The 16638-nt window shown below is 34.5% G+C and overlaps 1 protein-coding gene across 2 annotated transcripts in view; it reads right to left on the reverse strand.

Moving 5' to 3' along the window:
* Nucleotides 1-16638, reverse strand: part of LOC123529499 (neuroglobin-like) — a 50494-nt gene that overhangs the window by 20319 nt on the left and 13537 nt on the right. For both annotated transcript variants that reach the window (XM_045309872.2, XM_045309863.2), the window contains exon 3: nt 1135-1366. In XM_045309872.2, the coding sequence (XP_045165807.1) occupies nt 1135-1366 (232 nt within the window). The remainder of the gene's footprint in view (nt 1-1134; nt 1367-16638) is intronic.

Raw genomic sequence — 16638 nt, forward strand, 5'->3', positions numbered from 1 at the left:
TTCATAAAGAGGCCATGTTGTAAAACAATTTCATCCATTGTCAATAAAACGCTGAAATTCGTTCACAGTTCGGCAAGATCTCCAACTTCTTTGTCAGAGATATTGTAGTAAAAAAAAATGACAAAAGGGTCATGATACCTTAAGTCGCCTACTTGACCTGTACCTTCTGTACCTTTTGAGGTTGCTTCTGAACAATTTCTTAAACGTCTATTAATCAAATCATGAGAAGATGTAAAATATAGGGGTTTTCCCTTGTGGCTCTAAAATGTATTAAGCAGAAACATTTGAACAAACGACACCTGTCCATACAAGGATACTACATACCAAGCTGCACGAAGATCCATCAGGTGGTTCAAGAGAAGAAGTTTACTAATCTAAAACAATTTATCTTTATTATGTTCTTGTGGCACCTAAAATGGGTCAAAAGGAATTCTTTCAACAAACTTGAGAACGTTCTTTACAAGGATGCTACAAACCAATGATGAAGATTCATAACGTGTTTTAAGGGAAAAAAGTTTTTTTCTACCTTAACCTACAGTTGCCCAAAGCAAATCATTTAAAAAAACTTGATAGTTCCTTACAAAACTGGTACAAACCAAGTTTGGACAATACCCATCAAGAAGTACATTAGAAGAATTCGGCTAAAGGGGCTCCGGCTGCACCCAAAAAATGGTCTAGCGGAACCATTTGAAAGATACAACTAGAATGCTACAGACCAAGTTTATAGAGGATGCTGAATCATCAGAAAAGTCGTTTAAAGATTTGTCCAGTTTTTAGCACTGTACTAGTAACAGGACTCAAGCCTACCCATTTGAAAAAAAAAGAACTGGACATAAGACCGTAAATGGAGCCATCATTTGAAAGTATTTTTTTTTCTATTTTAGCTCTGGTTGTTCCTGAAATGGGTCAGTCAAAATCATTCGAAGACAGTGTATATATGGTCATGTCAGGGTGCTACAGACCAAGTTTTGCGTATTTCTTACCACGGTATCAGAAAAGAATTACTGCTGTTTTACAAAGTATGGTAATACATGATGATTGATACGGGCTTACGTTTCTTCAGACAGATTACCTATGACCACTGAATAGCCATTTAAATGCATTTCCTCTACAATGATTTTGAAACATATTTACCCAGAACATGCTTGGTGAAAATCCGGTAAAACGTTTGTGCATTGCCCCTGTAACTTTAAGTAGCTCCAGAATATCATCAACATTGTCTATGTTATTAATAACTTCGTCTAGAACTTCTAACACTTTAGTTCCATGTTTTTCAAGATTTTCACTTATTCTCAAGTTTTCTTCTGAATCGATGTTTCTAAATTTATCAAATAACACTTTTGTATCGTCATTGGCCTTGAACATTCTGAAAAGAGAAAAATTAGCAATCAACGTATTTTTATAATAAATATATAAAAAACTTACACTCTGAGGAAATATAAACACTGTTAACATATCAATATCCAATACACGCTGCTAAATGTTTGTGTTTTTTAAGAAATATAGCACGAAAAGGTTCATGTATTTGTGAATACATTCTATGACAGACGATGAACACATTCATTAATTTAAAATTCATTTTTGAACAAACTTATAATACACTGTTCACGGTGGACATTCATTATTTTCACTCACTCTGTAAAACTTATGTTTAAATTGAATTTGATTTGAAAAGGACAAATAACACATTTTGAGAGACAAGAGGTTTGTTTGTATATGAACCATACGTCGCAAAAAAAATCTATACAACCAGACAAATCGTATTGATGTTTATGTCGTCGTTATTCTGCACTTAACCTGCATAATAAGTGCAATATAAATCATTTATTTCTGGAGGCAGATAAAGAGGTTGAAAATTGTAGGAGTACCCATTCATGAGATACAGTTCAGTTTTCTAAGCACCAAAAAAGATTTCTACCAGTAATAGAATTTTGTTGTTGATATTTTAAACAGTTATTCAAAAAATGTAGGAAAACCTAATGATTTCTTACTCTGGTTACAGTACATTGCCACTTTTATGAATGCCGGAACTATTTTCGACATACTGCTGGAGCAGTAACATATTTCCAATTAATAGCCCATTAAATTTGCCGAGTTTACATCATACAGAGTATTAACCAGAATCTTCTGTAAAGTGAATTTTATTGCCCGTATACCATGTCTCACTATCGAAACCCCGTGTGAATATGTTATAAAGTTAATTGCTCAAACCAGTTTTATAAATATTACATCACATATATTGTTTCACATTGTAACATACAATGTGAATGAAATAAAAAGGAGAATGTATGCTGTGGTGTTGAAGAATACTTTATGTTTTTTACCATTGTATAATTGAAATAACTTAAAGAATCTTAAGTCCTGTTCGTAAGACATATGTATCGGTAGTCACATGGGGTGTTCAACATAAGATTAATGATTAGCGGAGCTTTAACCATTTTTCTGTACAATACCTCTTATTATCCTAGGAGTTTATCATTTTGATTTCATTCTGACTGTGTTCACACTGTAAATTACCTTTTTAGCTCCCTTTTACTGTTGAGCACTAAAAGCTCAACCGATAAGATCTGTAACCTTAGCAACCAAAGCAACAGGTTTTTGATAAATCTTATCTTTATACTACTGTTTATTATTCGCAATGTATTTAAACTTTCACGACAAAAGACGTATTGAGAATTTCTCAGTACAAATGTCTCACATTAAAAAATATACCTTGTTGCATGAAGTTTTGTTGAAACCTGTTTCATGACGTTGGTGTTTCATGTATCAGTTAAAATTAATGATTTACTATTTCTGCACGATTCCCTTAAATGTTGTAACTACATATAGAGCGGCATGTTTCACAATTTCATGTTTCAACTTGATTAGATTAGCTTATAAACGTTAGACATTAGCAGTACCTCTTTCGAAAGTCATTCAACTAACCATAAATGCTGCTACTGGATGACGTGATATTAAAGCACGTACGGATACGTGTTAAATGCAATGAAATACGTGTTAAAGGCAATGAAATACGCGTTAAAGGCAATGAAATATAACAGTTTAATGCACGTTTTAACCTGAGATTCAGATTCTAGCATAAGTGTATAGATGCTAGGAATACCTTTCCGCAATGTAATTACTTTTCCTGATAAAAACTTGTTAATAGCATCATATTATCGCTCTAAGGTCACATTGGATTAATTCACACATTGCTTACAATAAGTATGTTGACGTCAGCTCTCCTCCAGGGACGGCAATTAATATTAATATGTGACAGAACAATATATAATAGTACTTAATAGTACTATCTATTTAAGTGTCCAGAAACACATAAAACTATACTTAAATGGACTGAACTCACTGATTATGTCGATATGTTTTCACTGTTATGCGCATTATGTAGTAAAAGATATTTATGGCAAATGATCTTTATTTAAATGTTACATGTTTTCACACTGTTTGTTCATCATGTATTATTGTGTGTTATTATCCTCGTGTATTTATAAATGCAATGGATTTAAATAAAGTATCTATCTATCTATAACATTTATATTATGACAGTTATTTGTACACTAATTTGTTACTACAGAATATTCGTTCCCTGTGGTAATCACTTATAGAAAACATGTACACTTTTGTCATTTCTCTTCTCGTATACGTTTGAATATTGCACTACTTTAGGTGTTCATAAAGCTTGGTATGATCAAGAAACTAAGCATACAATATAATATTGTGTTCATTATGTAGAGTATATGTTTCAGAAATGGATGTAATATTTTTACAGTGGCTTTTCAGCAGGAAAACCTCAAATTTATTTGCTGTAGAACGGTAATATATAACACTCATTATAGTAACCCGTACAAATAAAATATATCTGCATGGCTTATGTCCAATTTTGAGACTTGCACTACACAGAATACTACTTCAGGGAACTGATAAGGCTAATACTGGATGAAAAATGGGATAACATGTATACAAAAAGGGCGATGAAGTTATATTAATAAAAGACAGTTTGTGGTCTTGAACTACATTTTTCCTCGTTTAATTTTGATCCTTTTTATCAAGATTTAAGTTTCATTAAATTGCCGTTATAAGATGTAACTACTGTTGATAATAAAAAATTACAATATTTTAAAATAATAATGAATTAAGACTTAATATTATATTCAAGACAGCGCCTATTATAGTTTTTATATTCTAACAACTTTTATCAGCCCTCTTTAACGCCCAAGTAAATAACTAAAATAGAATTATACAAAAAATATTGCAACTGACGTTTAGTTTGTTAAATTGATACTGGGAAAATTCCACTGTGGTCTTTTGATACTGGTATGCTTGACGTCATACAGGTATTGACTGAATTGATGATTGCAGTAACTGTGCCATTAAGGCGAAAATAACAGGTTTTTTGCTAAACAAGTCCCCACCTACAAAGTCAGCAATACACATGTCTAAATGAAAACATGACTTACAGTTCTCCTCAGCAATCACTTCAAATACTTTTTGAATTCTTTTTTACGGACGCATTCAATAATTATAAACATATCATATATAGATTCAATCAAATAACATTCCATAAAAATGATAAATGTTGGTAGCTTTAGATCAAAAGCACGAATTTCAGCTTTAAAGCAATATCTAAGAGGATGATATTAATCGCACTGTTAATTATTTGGAAGAATCATGCATATCATTAAGAGGAGTGGATGAACACAATTATCATAAATCTGCCCTGAATAATGATAAAGTAATCTTTACTTCTTTTCAATAAATTGAAGGCAATAACTTTGACTCCAATAACGAAAATTAATTGTGACTTCGTCTTATGTGTTGGCTTTGTGTGTGTGTGTGTGTTGTTCGTTTTGTCCTTATGTGTTGGCTTTGTGTGCGTGTGTGTTGTTCGTTTTGTCCTTATGTGTTGGCTTTGTTTGCGTGTGTGTTGTTCCTTTTGTCCTTATGTGTTGGCTTTGTGTGCGTGTGTGTTGTTCGTTTTGTCCTTATGTGTTGGCTTTGTGTGCGTGTGTGTTGTTCGTTTTGTCCTTATGTGTTGGCTTTGTGTGCGTGTGTGTTGTTCGTTTTGTCCTTATGTGTTGGCTTTGTGTGTGTGTGTGTGTGTGTGTGTGTGTGGTGCACGCGTCTGCGTGCTGGGGGTTTCGTTTTGAGGAGGCTACGTTTTTGGTGCGTGGCATTCCCTGTTTGATATTTTTCTTTGTTTTTTTACAAAGTGAATGACGACAATGAACGAAAGGAAGAACTGAAAAAAACGTAACTTTTTCATGAACATTTAAAAAAAAAAAATAAAGCTCCTGTTGTACTTGCTTTTTCGCATCTTTTAAATAACTTCATACAATGTTTGGATAGAAATGAAAACTTATTTATTTTCATAATCACCTTTTCAAACAAGATTTCTGGTGGCGGTATGAATCAAATTTAATCATATAGATTTATACAAAGATGAGGCATTCCCGCAAACTGTTACTCTCTTCAGTAGATCGAGCAGTTGTATTCTATGCCATCTTTTCGTAGAGGGATAGTTAAGATGAGTGCAATTTCAGACTGTCTAGAAATACAACGACGGTCGATAACACTACTTGATGGAAAGAAAATAAGTCTATTTCTCCAGTCTAATAATCTACATACAAATAAGTGCTAAAAAGAAACATTGCTTGGAGGATAGACAAAATTCAGCCTTTGGAGAGAATCAATTAAGTAAAGAAAATATTTGGTTTGTTTATTTTCTAAACAGCTGGGAGGATTGTATATTAACCCTTAGCCTGCTGGTGGCAAGTTATTCTGCCTTTGCGGCCAGTGCAGACCAAGATCAGCCTGCACATTCGTGTAGTCTGAGCATGGTCTGCACTGTTCGCTATTCAGTCTGTAGATTTTCAGAAAAAAAAACCCTATTGTTGAACTGCCCAATTTGAATGATAGACCAGTCCATTTTAGCAGGCTAAAGGTTAACATAATCAAGACGACGCCCAGAGAGTGCAGGGCATAAAAATATTTCAGCAGTTTAATGATAGGATATACTTATGTCGATGTGAACGATTTAAAATGTAACTGTCTTGTATATTATGTAGCAAATGAAATAAAACCTGTAGTTGAGAAGCTGTTTAATTAAATGATTCCCTGGCGACTTCAATTTGAGAACTAACAGTTGACACCATTAATCAATTAGGTGGAATACAGTGAATGTGGAAACCTTATTCAAAGGCCTGAATGGCCTGAGTCGGCTAATGATTGATGTACTGACAGTATAGTCTACCAGTTTCAGTTTGTTTTTAGTTTTTTTCTTAAAATTTCATAACACAGCTCGATATTTACCCAAAATATTATATCCGGATACGATTACACTTTTCTCCAGTTTGAACAATATATTTTACAAATTGTGATGATACGAAGACATTTAGCAGCAATTGGCAGTATCTGACATTGAAGTTTACGGTTAAATTACCTCTTATTTAAATCTTTTCGTAGAAAAGTTGTTTCGTTTCGCCAAACATAGACGATCTACTTTCGATTTCAAAAACTACAAGAAAATACAATTTAATGTTTCGCCGATTTGTTTATTTCTCGAAAAATAAGAATTAAATTCATTTTTAATATCAGTAGTAACTAAACAAACCAGTAAGAGCTTCTTCTTCCGATAATTTATCCGTTTACTGACTGCAAAATTCAACCCACGCAAAGTTTATAGAAATCATACGATGCGTGTTTACGTTCAATGTGGGAGAATTAAGGCTGATCGGCTATGTTACCTAACGCATCCAGACGATTCAGATTTTGTTTTTAAAAAAGCATTGTGTGCGTTTCTGTAATTTTATATACGTTTTTATACGCTTAGAAATTATTAGACATGCGTATTTGCATTATTTCTATACGTAATTTACGCTAATACGCATCTTATCTGGAGCCCTGCTGGAACTATTTTTTGTCTTTCGCTGGATGTTACCCAAGCTTTGTAAGCCTGCGCAATTCTTAAAATGCACATTTATGCTTAATGAGTTACATTCGAGAATTGCACAATTACAAGTCATAAATATGACAGATTACATCGTATATTCGTCATAGCAAAGGGAATTGACACAACTTAACTTCATTCATGCAGTGAACTGTTTGAAATTTGAGAAATCTAATGGAACTACATCCCTTCACATGTTATTCGGTCCATTTAGAGAATCGTTGGATAGCAAGGACTCGTCAAAAGGCTTTCAGCCTTTAGCCGACTCAAAAATGGTTTAAGGTGTCAATTTCTAAAATCTAAGAGCGCTATGGAATTTTCTAGTCTTCAGGGAAACAGCAAATCAGATCAAGAGCTTTAATCAAGTAAAGTAGTTCGCTTATTGATAAATAGTTCCTGTATTCTTTTCTGATAAAATGCTGACGATGTGTTTTAATTTAGATTTACTTAAGTGCTGCAAAAGATTGCAATCCGGTATGTAGTCATGGTATATCACATTTTAATATGGCTTTTTCTACGCACCTAAGCCTAAAATAAAAGTTCAAAGTTATAAAAGAAATAAGCAAAATAACTGTTAAAGTGTCTAGTTGAATTGCTAGTGAGTATATTTCACCAAGAATACTTGCTACATTTATACAGAAGTTCCACGTGGTTCTGGGAAAACTTGTCTATGAATAGAAATGGAACCACTGTCTTACCCTGAATGATCGTAAGAGGCGACTCATATATAGCGTCTGAACACTTAATTTTGCTGTATCTCTCCTATTTCAGCTTCGCTATTCATGCCTCATTTTTTCGAAGTAAAAGAGATGTGAAACCATAGTTCCTGGTGCTGTATAGCGCCATATAACATGTTTTGTTCATATGCGCCGTAAAACCCAAACCAACCGTGGAATGAATTAATCGAATTGGATTTTTCGGTGATTGAATATTAAAAATGGCCATATCTTTCTTTGATAAACGTACTTTAAACTTCCTTTAAATAAAATCACATATTCTACTTAAAATATAAATTGTAAACCTAGTAATTTTGAAAGGAATATAAACAGAGCTATTTTATGTTAAGATTTAATAATAAATTCCTGAATAAAAATCTCTTTCAAAGACTGATTTTCTGATTATGTTCTGCACAGTAGAGCGAAATCTAGTCAAAACACAATAGTAAATGATGCCTGACATATTCCATTTCATCTTTCTTGTTTGAAAAACTGCCATTTCATATCATATATGTCATATCAGTGATCGGTTTTCCCTCTAGAAGGTTTAGGGGTGATGGGGGATTAGACAAATGTCCATCCCTCGCCCGCCCGTAAACAAACTGCCGTTTAAGCGGTAAATGGGATCATTAAATCCTTTCCAAAGGTTTTGAAATACATTTAATTCTTGGATGCAATGACATGCATTATGTCTCAACTACATTGTTTGGCTTTATTCCTTTTTTATGAGATACCCCTTCCAACTTTCATTAACTATGTTGAAGACTAGCATCATAAAATAAGCTGGTATTTCAGTTTCATCCTAAATAATACTGGTCTTAAGTTCCCGCGTTCATTACCTTCAGCTTGATGAGAGAGATAAACAATGAAATACGATCGATACACTCTGGTTATTGATGCAAAGACGAGGATCACTTGGCATTATTGACAACTATTCTTGACAAAAGAATTAAAATAATCTTGTTTCGAAATTGCTAATTTAGGAAATGTGTGGACTTTTTATGTTATTTAACAGATACGCGTGCATTGTTCCCCCGCCAGAACTTGTGATTGTTTCTGGGAAAATAATTAAACATGTTCGCTGACGAATACGAACGTTATCAAAAAAGATTTTTTTTTTAAACTAAACAAGTGACCGAGTGTTGCAGTGGCAATACATAAGTCCCTTACCGGCGGAATACTTTGTTAGTGTTCGTCCCTTGTGGTTCTTGGCGACAGTGTCAATCAACCACACTGGAATCGTATGCAAGGAAACTGGTGAATTTGTGGACAGACCTACCAATTCTGCACTCAAAGTTTACGCGTTTAAAAGTCCATCACTGAGTCAAGTAGGGCCATAAACTAGGTCATATGCATTTAGTGGCTAGGGAGGCAAAAACAATTTTCACTTTAATTTCAATAGTGGCCTTGTCCTTTGACCACCAATCATAGGTCATGTATGCGACATATTTTCTGGTCACGAGAAACATTTGCTTGTAGCGGTAATAAAATCCTTCAATGCATATAAAGGTTGAGGAGTGGAAACAAATTTTTGCTTGACCTTAAACAGTGACATTGACCTTTAACTGTCAAGCATAGCTCTTGTTGACACCTTGTCTCACCATGGGAGCGTTTGTGTGTAGCACTTAAGAGAATACATCAATGCATATAAAAGTTATGGTGCGGAAACAACTTTTACTTGACATCCAATAGTGACATTGACCTATGACCTTTAAGCATAAGTAATGTTCGTGCAGAATCTACATATTGACCTATATTCACATATCAAGTTGAACCTAACTTGAATATGCAGGATGCCCGCCCGCTTAGCTCAGTAGGGACAGCGTTGGTCTAAGGATCACCGGGCGGGGCGTATGTTCTCCGTGACGATCTGATAAAGACATTGTGTCTGACATCATTCGTCCTCCACCTCTGATAATTCATGTGGGGAAGTTGGCAGTTACTTGCGGAGAACAGGTTTGTACTGGTACAGAATCCAGGAACACTGGTTAGGTTAACTGCCCACCGTTACATGACTGAAATACTGTTGAAAAACGGCGTTAAACCCAAAACAAACAAAATGAATATGCAGGATCCCGATTTGCGGACCGACAGACGGATAGACGGACAGGGACTAAAAAGACTTCTTACGTAAATGTATGCGAGGACACCAGTTTATATACCAACATTTGATCCAGATTTCATTAAATGCCAAAATACAAAGCAAGACGAATGACAACACACATGGTCACATATTGAATTTATGTATACATGTATATTGGATGTACAAACCATAAATAATAGCGAAGAAGACGTAACTACTAACATTGCAGAACAATATTTTTTTTAAAAAATACGGAACATATTTATTGTTCCACAAGTTTTATTTTGAATGAGAATATTAACGTTTTTCATTTATAAGTTCTTTATTTTAATAGTTCACTCTTGCTTATACTTATATAAACATGTACTCCACAGCATTAAATGTTACACTCCAGAGTAATAGATTTAAAAGGATTTCTGGAAACATACCAGGACACTACAGCATAATGGACACACATCCACAAAAAGCTACCATGTATAATGCACGGTACTATTTAAATTGATAATGAGAATGCGTCTCTTTTGTTTTTAACTTTCTTTGTGAAGACTATATTTCCAAGCTGTTTACTACAGACAAGAGAACAGACATATTGCATTCTGCAGACACGTTTATCTAGACGTTGGTTATCGATTATGTAATTCAACTAACATAAATCTGATTCAAAGCAGATATACAAATATTTTTCTTATCCACGTTATCTATATTTTGCACGCAATATGTCAGCCGAAAATAAGTATAAATCCATATTTCACTGACGCAATAAGTCAACAATTTATATTTAAGGGTTCATTTAGCAATTTTATTTTTTTTTGCTATTTCTCTTAGAGCATTATAACGGTAAAGTGAAACCTTTTTACACGCCCGTTTAAAGAACGGGACGTATAATGTTTTTCACACTTTACGGGCGGCCGGTTGGGTGGTGTGGCGGGCGGAAAAAAATCGGTGTCCGCTCAAGAATAGAGTATTTTGTATCAGAACTGGACCAAACTTATATAAAGTGTGTATCGCTATAAAATCTTGACATAGTTTTATAACCAGCCAGTTCGGACCAGTATCTCCAGGGTTATGGCCCTTGAATTGGTCAAAACTGAGTGTCATCAGAACTAAATATAACTTATGTAGAATGTGCATCTCTATAAAATGTAGGTCAAGTTAAATAACCATCCAGTTCGGATTAGTATCTCTAGTTATGGCACTTGAATTGGTCAAAATTGCCCAAATTGACAGTGTCCGCTCGATAACTAGAGTAATTTTTCATTGATATCAACTATACTTATGCAGATGATGTATTACTACTAAATCTTGGTCAAGTTTGATAGCTGGCCAATGCGGACCAGTATCTCCAGAGTTATGGCCCTTTAATTGGTCAAAATTGCGAAAATTGACATTTTCTGCTCCATACTTAAACTAATCTTTTGAGCAATCTTATTTGTATTTGGCATTAATGTAGCCTCAATGACAAGGAATGTCATGGACAAACCCAAGTCCCCTCTCTTAAAGGTCAAGGTAACACTTAGGGGTCAAAGGTCACAGAAGATCTTAGGCCATAACTTTGCAATTTGTTTGGCAAATATAATTATCAGAACAGAACAGATATTTTATTAACATATACAATACATGTATCTTGTTAATACTACATGAGATTATACATGTAATACAATACACGTGATAGGAAAAATGACATTAAGTATATGCAGAGAATGAACAGATCTGATTTTAACCATTGGGATGTTACAAGAATATTACAACGATATCACAATAGAAACGATGTCAATCTTGTTATACTAGTATACAGATATTAATGCTCACAAATAATCCGCATTTACGAATTCAAGAAGTGTAGGTAGTTTAATACACGGTGATCAACTGAATGGCAGTATATGTTATATAATTAATGTTAACACAAACAAACCCACAAGCATTTCCAAGACACGAGTTTAAATTCCTTGCAATAATTCGTTTCTCTTGTTATTAGCTAATGTTATATATTTATACAAATTTACTAGAATAGATTTATTACTTGATTGTAGCAATTCTAAGAACTTATACATACTTGTATGAGTATAGAAATAACGTTTAATGAACTTTGTACGTAATTCTATATAAACTCTGCATTTAAGAACAAAATGAAATTCATCTTCAGTCTCATTAAGATCACATAACTGATACTTATCTTAATGAAACAGTATTGCCAGGAGGCACAGATAACCTTTTTTGTGAAGTTACTTTTTTTAGAATTACTTTCCTTCGTTGTTACTATAAATAGCTTAATATATTGTAACGTTTTTATTATTGGCCGTAGGAAAAACCGAGATCACTTTTCTGTGGTAAAACATGCATGTTACTTCCAAATTTTAGGTGTATTTCGACATATCTCAACCTGGTAAGGATTTTTTTGTGGACTCAGATTTTTTTTTTAGAATTACTTCCGATTGTTGGTACTATAAATATTATAAACTTATATTGTAACATTTTATAATTGGCCGTAGGGAAAACCGAGACCACTTTTCTGTGCTACAACATGGATACTACTTACAGTGTTTAGGTAGCAAGGTACACTTAGATGCGAAAATTTTGTGAGTATTTTAACGTATCTCTACTTGGCAAGGTTTTTTGTGGACTTACTTCCCTTTGTTGCTACTTAAATAGCTTATTCTTGAAACTTTTTAATCTGGTGGTTAGAATCGGATATGTTATTGTTTGGGCTTGCGGTCTACCAAACTTAAACAGATCATATTTTACTATAACATCTACGTCAAGTTCGATAAGTCGCCATATAACCTTAGACTGTGTCGGTGCGACGTTAAATCCATCAACACAAACAAACAAGTTCGATAAGTAGTTACTTTGGACCAGTGTCTTTACAGTTATGGCTCTTGAATTATTGAAAATTGCCGAAGTTTGAATCATATGATAGTAATTTATTTCCAAATCGGTCATTTCGAAATGATCCTCTCCAAGAATTATAACACAACCACAGAATTAAAATTTCATTGCTAACGTAGACGGGCGTATAATGTGACATTCTGGCAACATATATTTCAGTTAGCGTTCACTCGCATGTTTCATTTTCATCACTATGTATCTGTTCAATTCAGAAGCTTTGCAAAGCTTAAAAATAGTATTTAGCTCACTTTGTTGAGAGATCGTGCGAGCCGAGTTTGGCGTACGTCCGTCGTTCAACTTTTAGATTCAAATGACTGTTCTGTCGATTTTCATAAAATTCGTTTTTAGCTCACCTGTCACATAGTGACAAGGTGAGCTTCTGTGATCGTCCGTCGTCCGTCCGTGCGTCTCGTGCGTCCGTCCGTCAACAATTTCTTGTCTGCACGATAGTGGTTTCATCTATGATTTGATTTTAATCAAACTTGCACACAACTTGTATCACCATAAGATCTCGATTCCTTTCTTGAACTGGCCAGATTCCATTACAGGTTCCAGAGTTATGCCCCCTGAAAGGGCCAAAATTAGCTATTTTGATCTTGTCTGCACAATAGCAGCTTTATTTATAATTTGATTTTTACCAAACTGGCACACAACTTGTATAACCATAAGATCTTGATTCCTTTTTATGAACTGGTCAGATTCCATTATGGGTTCCAGAGTTATGGCCCCTGAAAGGGCCTGAATTAGCTATTTTGACCTTGTCTGCACAATAGCAGCTTCATTTATGATTTTATTTTAACCAAACTTGCACACAACTTGTATCACCATATGATCTTGGTTCCTTTCTTGAACTGGCCAGATTCCATTATGGGTTCCAGAGTGATGGCCCCTGAAAGGGGCCAGAATTAGCTATTTTGACCTTGTCTGCACAATAGCAGCTTCATTTATGATTTGAATTTAATACAACTTGCACAAAACTTGTGTCACCATAAGATCTAGGTTCCTTTCTTGAACCGGCCAGGTCCCATAATGAATTCCAGAGTTATGGCCCCTGGAAGGGCCAGAATTAGCTATTTTGACCATGTCTGCACAATAGCAGCTTCACTTATGATTTGATTTTAACCAAACTTGCACAAAACTTGTATCACCACAAGATCTTGGTTCCTTTCTTGAACTGGCCAGATTCCTTTATGGGTTCCAGAGTTATGGCCCCTTAAAGGTCCAAAATTGGCTATTTTGGCTTTTGCAGCCATATAGAGACTTCATTTATGGTTTTATTTGATACAAACTTCCAAAATATCTTCAACAACAATAAATCTTGGATTCCATGACAAATCAGATCCATTCGTAGGTTCCAGAGTTATTTTACATCTGATTACCTCCCCTGATTGTAATCAAAATGGATTTATATCAGTAACTACTTATAGGACTTATTTGAAATTTCATAATTGTCATTAGTTGGACTGAGTCAATGAGTGTAGATAACTATGGACTGATTTTATGTCAAATTACCTCCCTTTTTTTAAATTAAAATGGGTATATCTCCATAACTAATGAAGATACTGATCTGAAATTTCATTTTTGTCAACAGATTTATTTGGCAGATCCTTCTTTTGTTCTTTAACTTACAATCATTTTTTTTAATTGCTTCCCATTTACGTTACTATAAATAGCTTGTTTTTAGTAACTTTTTTATTATTGGCCGTAGGGAAAAACCGAGACCACTTTTCTGTGGTACAACATGGATGGTACCTCCAATTTTTAGGTTTATTTTGACATATCTGTACCTTGTAAGAATTTTTTTTCTTTTTGGTTTAATTTCTTCCCTTTGTTGTTCCTGTCCTTTGGACTTAGATATTTTTTCTGAGGACCTTCTTGTCCTCAGGTGCAATGATAACAGGTGAGCGATATAGGGCCATCATGGCCCTCTTGTTTTGTTAAGCATCCTCTTATATAGCTCTCTCGTTTTTTTTTTTTGTTTTTTTTCAAAACGACATCGGGGACATTTCTTGCCCCGCATAACTTCTTATCAGTTACAGAATTTTGGAAGCACAAAATGACACCCTGCTCAAAAAGTGGAAGGCTCGGACGTAAGACATATTTCCCACTATTTTCTTTGCTGGTCCAGAGCAAAGTTTGCATGAATCAAGTTAGACGGCTATAGAAACAGTTGATACGTAAGCAAAGTTTCGACAGAACTAACAATATAAACACCAGATCCGTCAAAATACTCTTCAGGACTTGTAAACTCACAAAGCATAGAGCTCAACCAAGCGAAAAATTAAAAGACTTGGCTTGACTGAGTCTGTTCATGAAATGTGTAACTCCCACCCCTTTTATAGTGATAGTGTTATGTTGATACTCGCGCAATGCCACGTCAATTGAAGAAATCGGTAACTTTTCGCACTGTGCCTAATCAATAGCACTTTGGCTAGTACAATAGTGGTATTTTGAATGTTGTTGGCAGACATATCCAACTTTTATCCAGACACTGTTGCACCAGATTGGTGTGAACATGACTGTTGGCTAAAGTATTATCCTTAACTGCCAGCAAGTAAACACTACATTTCAGTAATACTGTTAAAAACCGAAAGGTACTATTAATTTTCATATCATTTGCGTTTTTATGCATTAAATCAAAGTTTTTGTTTTCTTTTGTAAAGAATGGTGATTAAAAAGACACATTTGAAATATACTGAATGGTACAAATAATAGTTGGGTATTGCTTTGGCAAGGTCTCTATGTTACTTCACAAAATAGCAAAAATAAGAAATGGGATGTAAGCTCATGCTTTTATGGCTTTTATTAGATATTTTCATTACATAAAAGATTTTAATATCTTCAAGTTTACAACACCGTAAATTGATAATTGTTAAGTATAACAGTAGGGCAAGCAGTATTATGCATGTACAGTTGTTAACAGTGGAATTGCTTCACGCCAGCCATACGCCAGCATTATAATGCTCACATGCTACAGAATTTAGTTTTCAGCACAGCATAGACAGTTGTTAGGTTTTCTGTGTATGATGTAGGCAAATCTACTCGCACGGTGTTTTAAAAGGTAATTTGAATGAACTTGTATAACAGTAATTAATTGATTAATATTTTCTGGTTCTTATGCCATTCAATGTACATATATAATAGACATTTAATTTGCTTAAGCTGGTGCTAAAAATATAATTAACATCTAAGGAAATATCTGCGTAATATTTATATTGCCATTGCACAATGTATGGAGGAAATGCCTTGCGAATGTAACACAGAACAATATATAAGGTCTGTTTAGACTAAAATATTGTTTATATTATAGACGACAGACCTAGCACAATGGAACCCTATGTATGGAATATTGCGGATTCTGACCTAATACAGGCAGTATCTCTTTATATTTATAATTACATTAAAAACGTATGAAACAGGTATATCTCCAGCAGGACCTGGGCTATTCTACTATATTTTTAGCTCACCTGTCACAAAGTGACAAGGTGAGCTTTTGTGATCGCGTGGCGTCCGTCGTCCGTCCGTAAACTTTTGCTTGTGACCACTCTAGAGGTCACATTTTTCGCGGGATCTTTATGAAAATTGGTCAGAATGTTCATCTTGATGATATCTAGGACAAGTTTGAAACTGGGTCATGTGCGGTCCAAAACTAGGTCAGTAGTTCTAAAAATAGAAAAACTTTGTGACCTCTCTAGAGGCCATATTTTTCAATGGATCTTCATGAAAGTTAGTCGGAATGTTCAACTTGATAATATCTAGGTCAAGTTCAAAACTGGGTCAAGTGCCGACAAAAACTAGGTCAGTAGGTAAAAAAAAGGAAAACCTTGTGACCTCTCTAGAGGCCATATTTTTCATGGGATCTGTATGAAAGTTGGTCTGAATGTTCATCTTGATGATATCTAGGTCAAGTTTGAAACTGGGTCAACTGCGGTCCAAAACTAGGTCAGTAGGTCTAAAAATACAAAAACCTTGTGACCTCTCTAGAGGCCAAACTTTTGAATGGATCTTCA

Source organism: Mercenaria mercenaria, chromosome 1 (genome assembly GCF_021730395.1).
Source record: "Mercenaria mercenaria strain notata chromosome 1, MADL_Memer_1, whole genome shotgun sequence".
Classification (NCBI taxonomy): domain Eukaryota; kingdom Metazoa; phylum Mollusca; class Bivalvia; order Venerida; family Veneridae; genus Mercenaria; species Mercenaria mercenaria.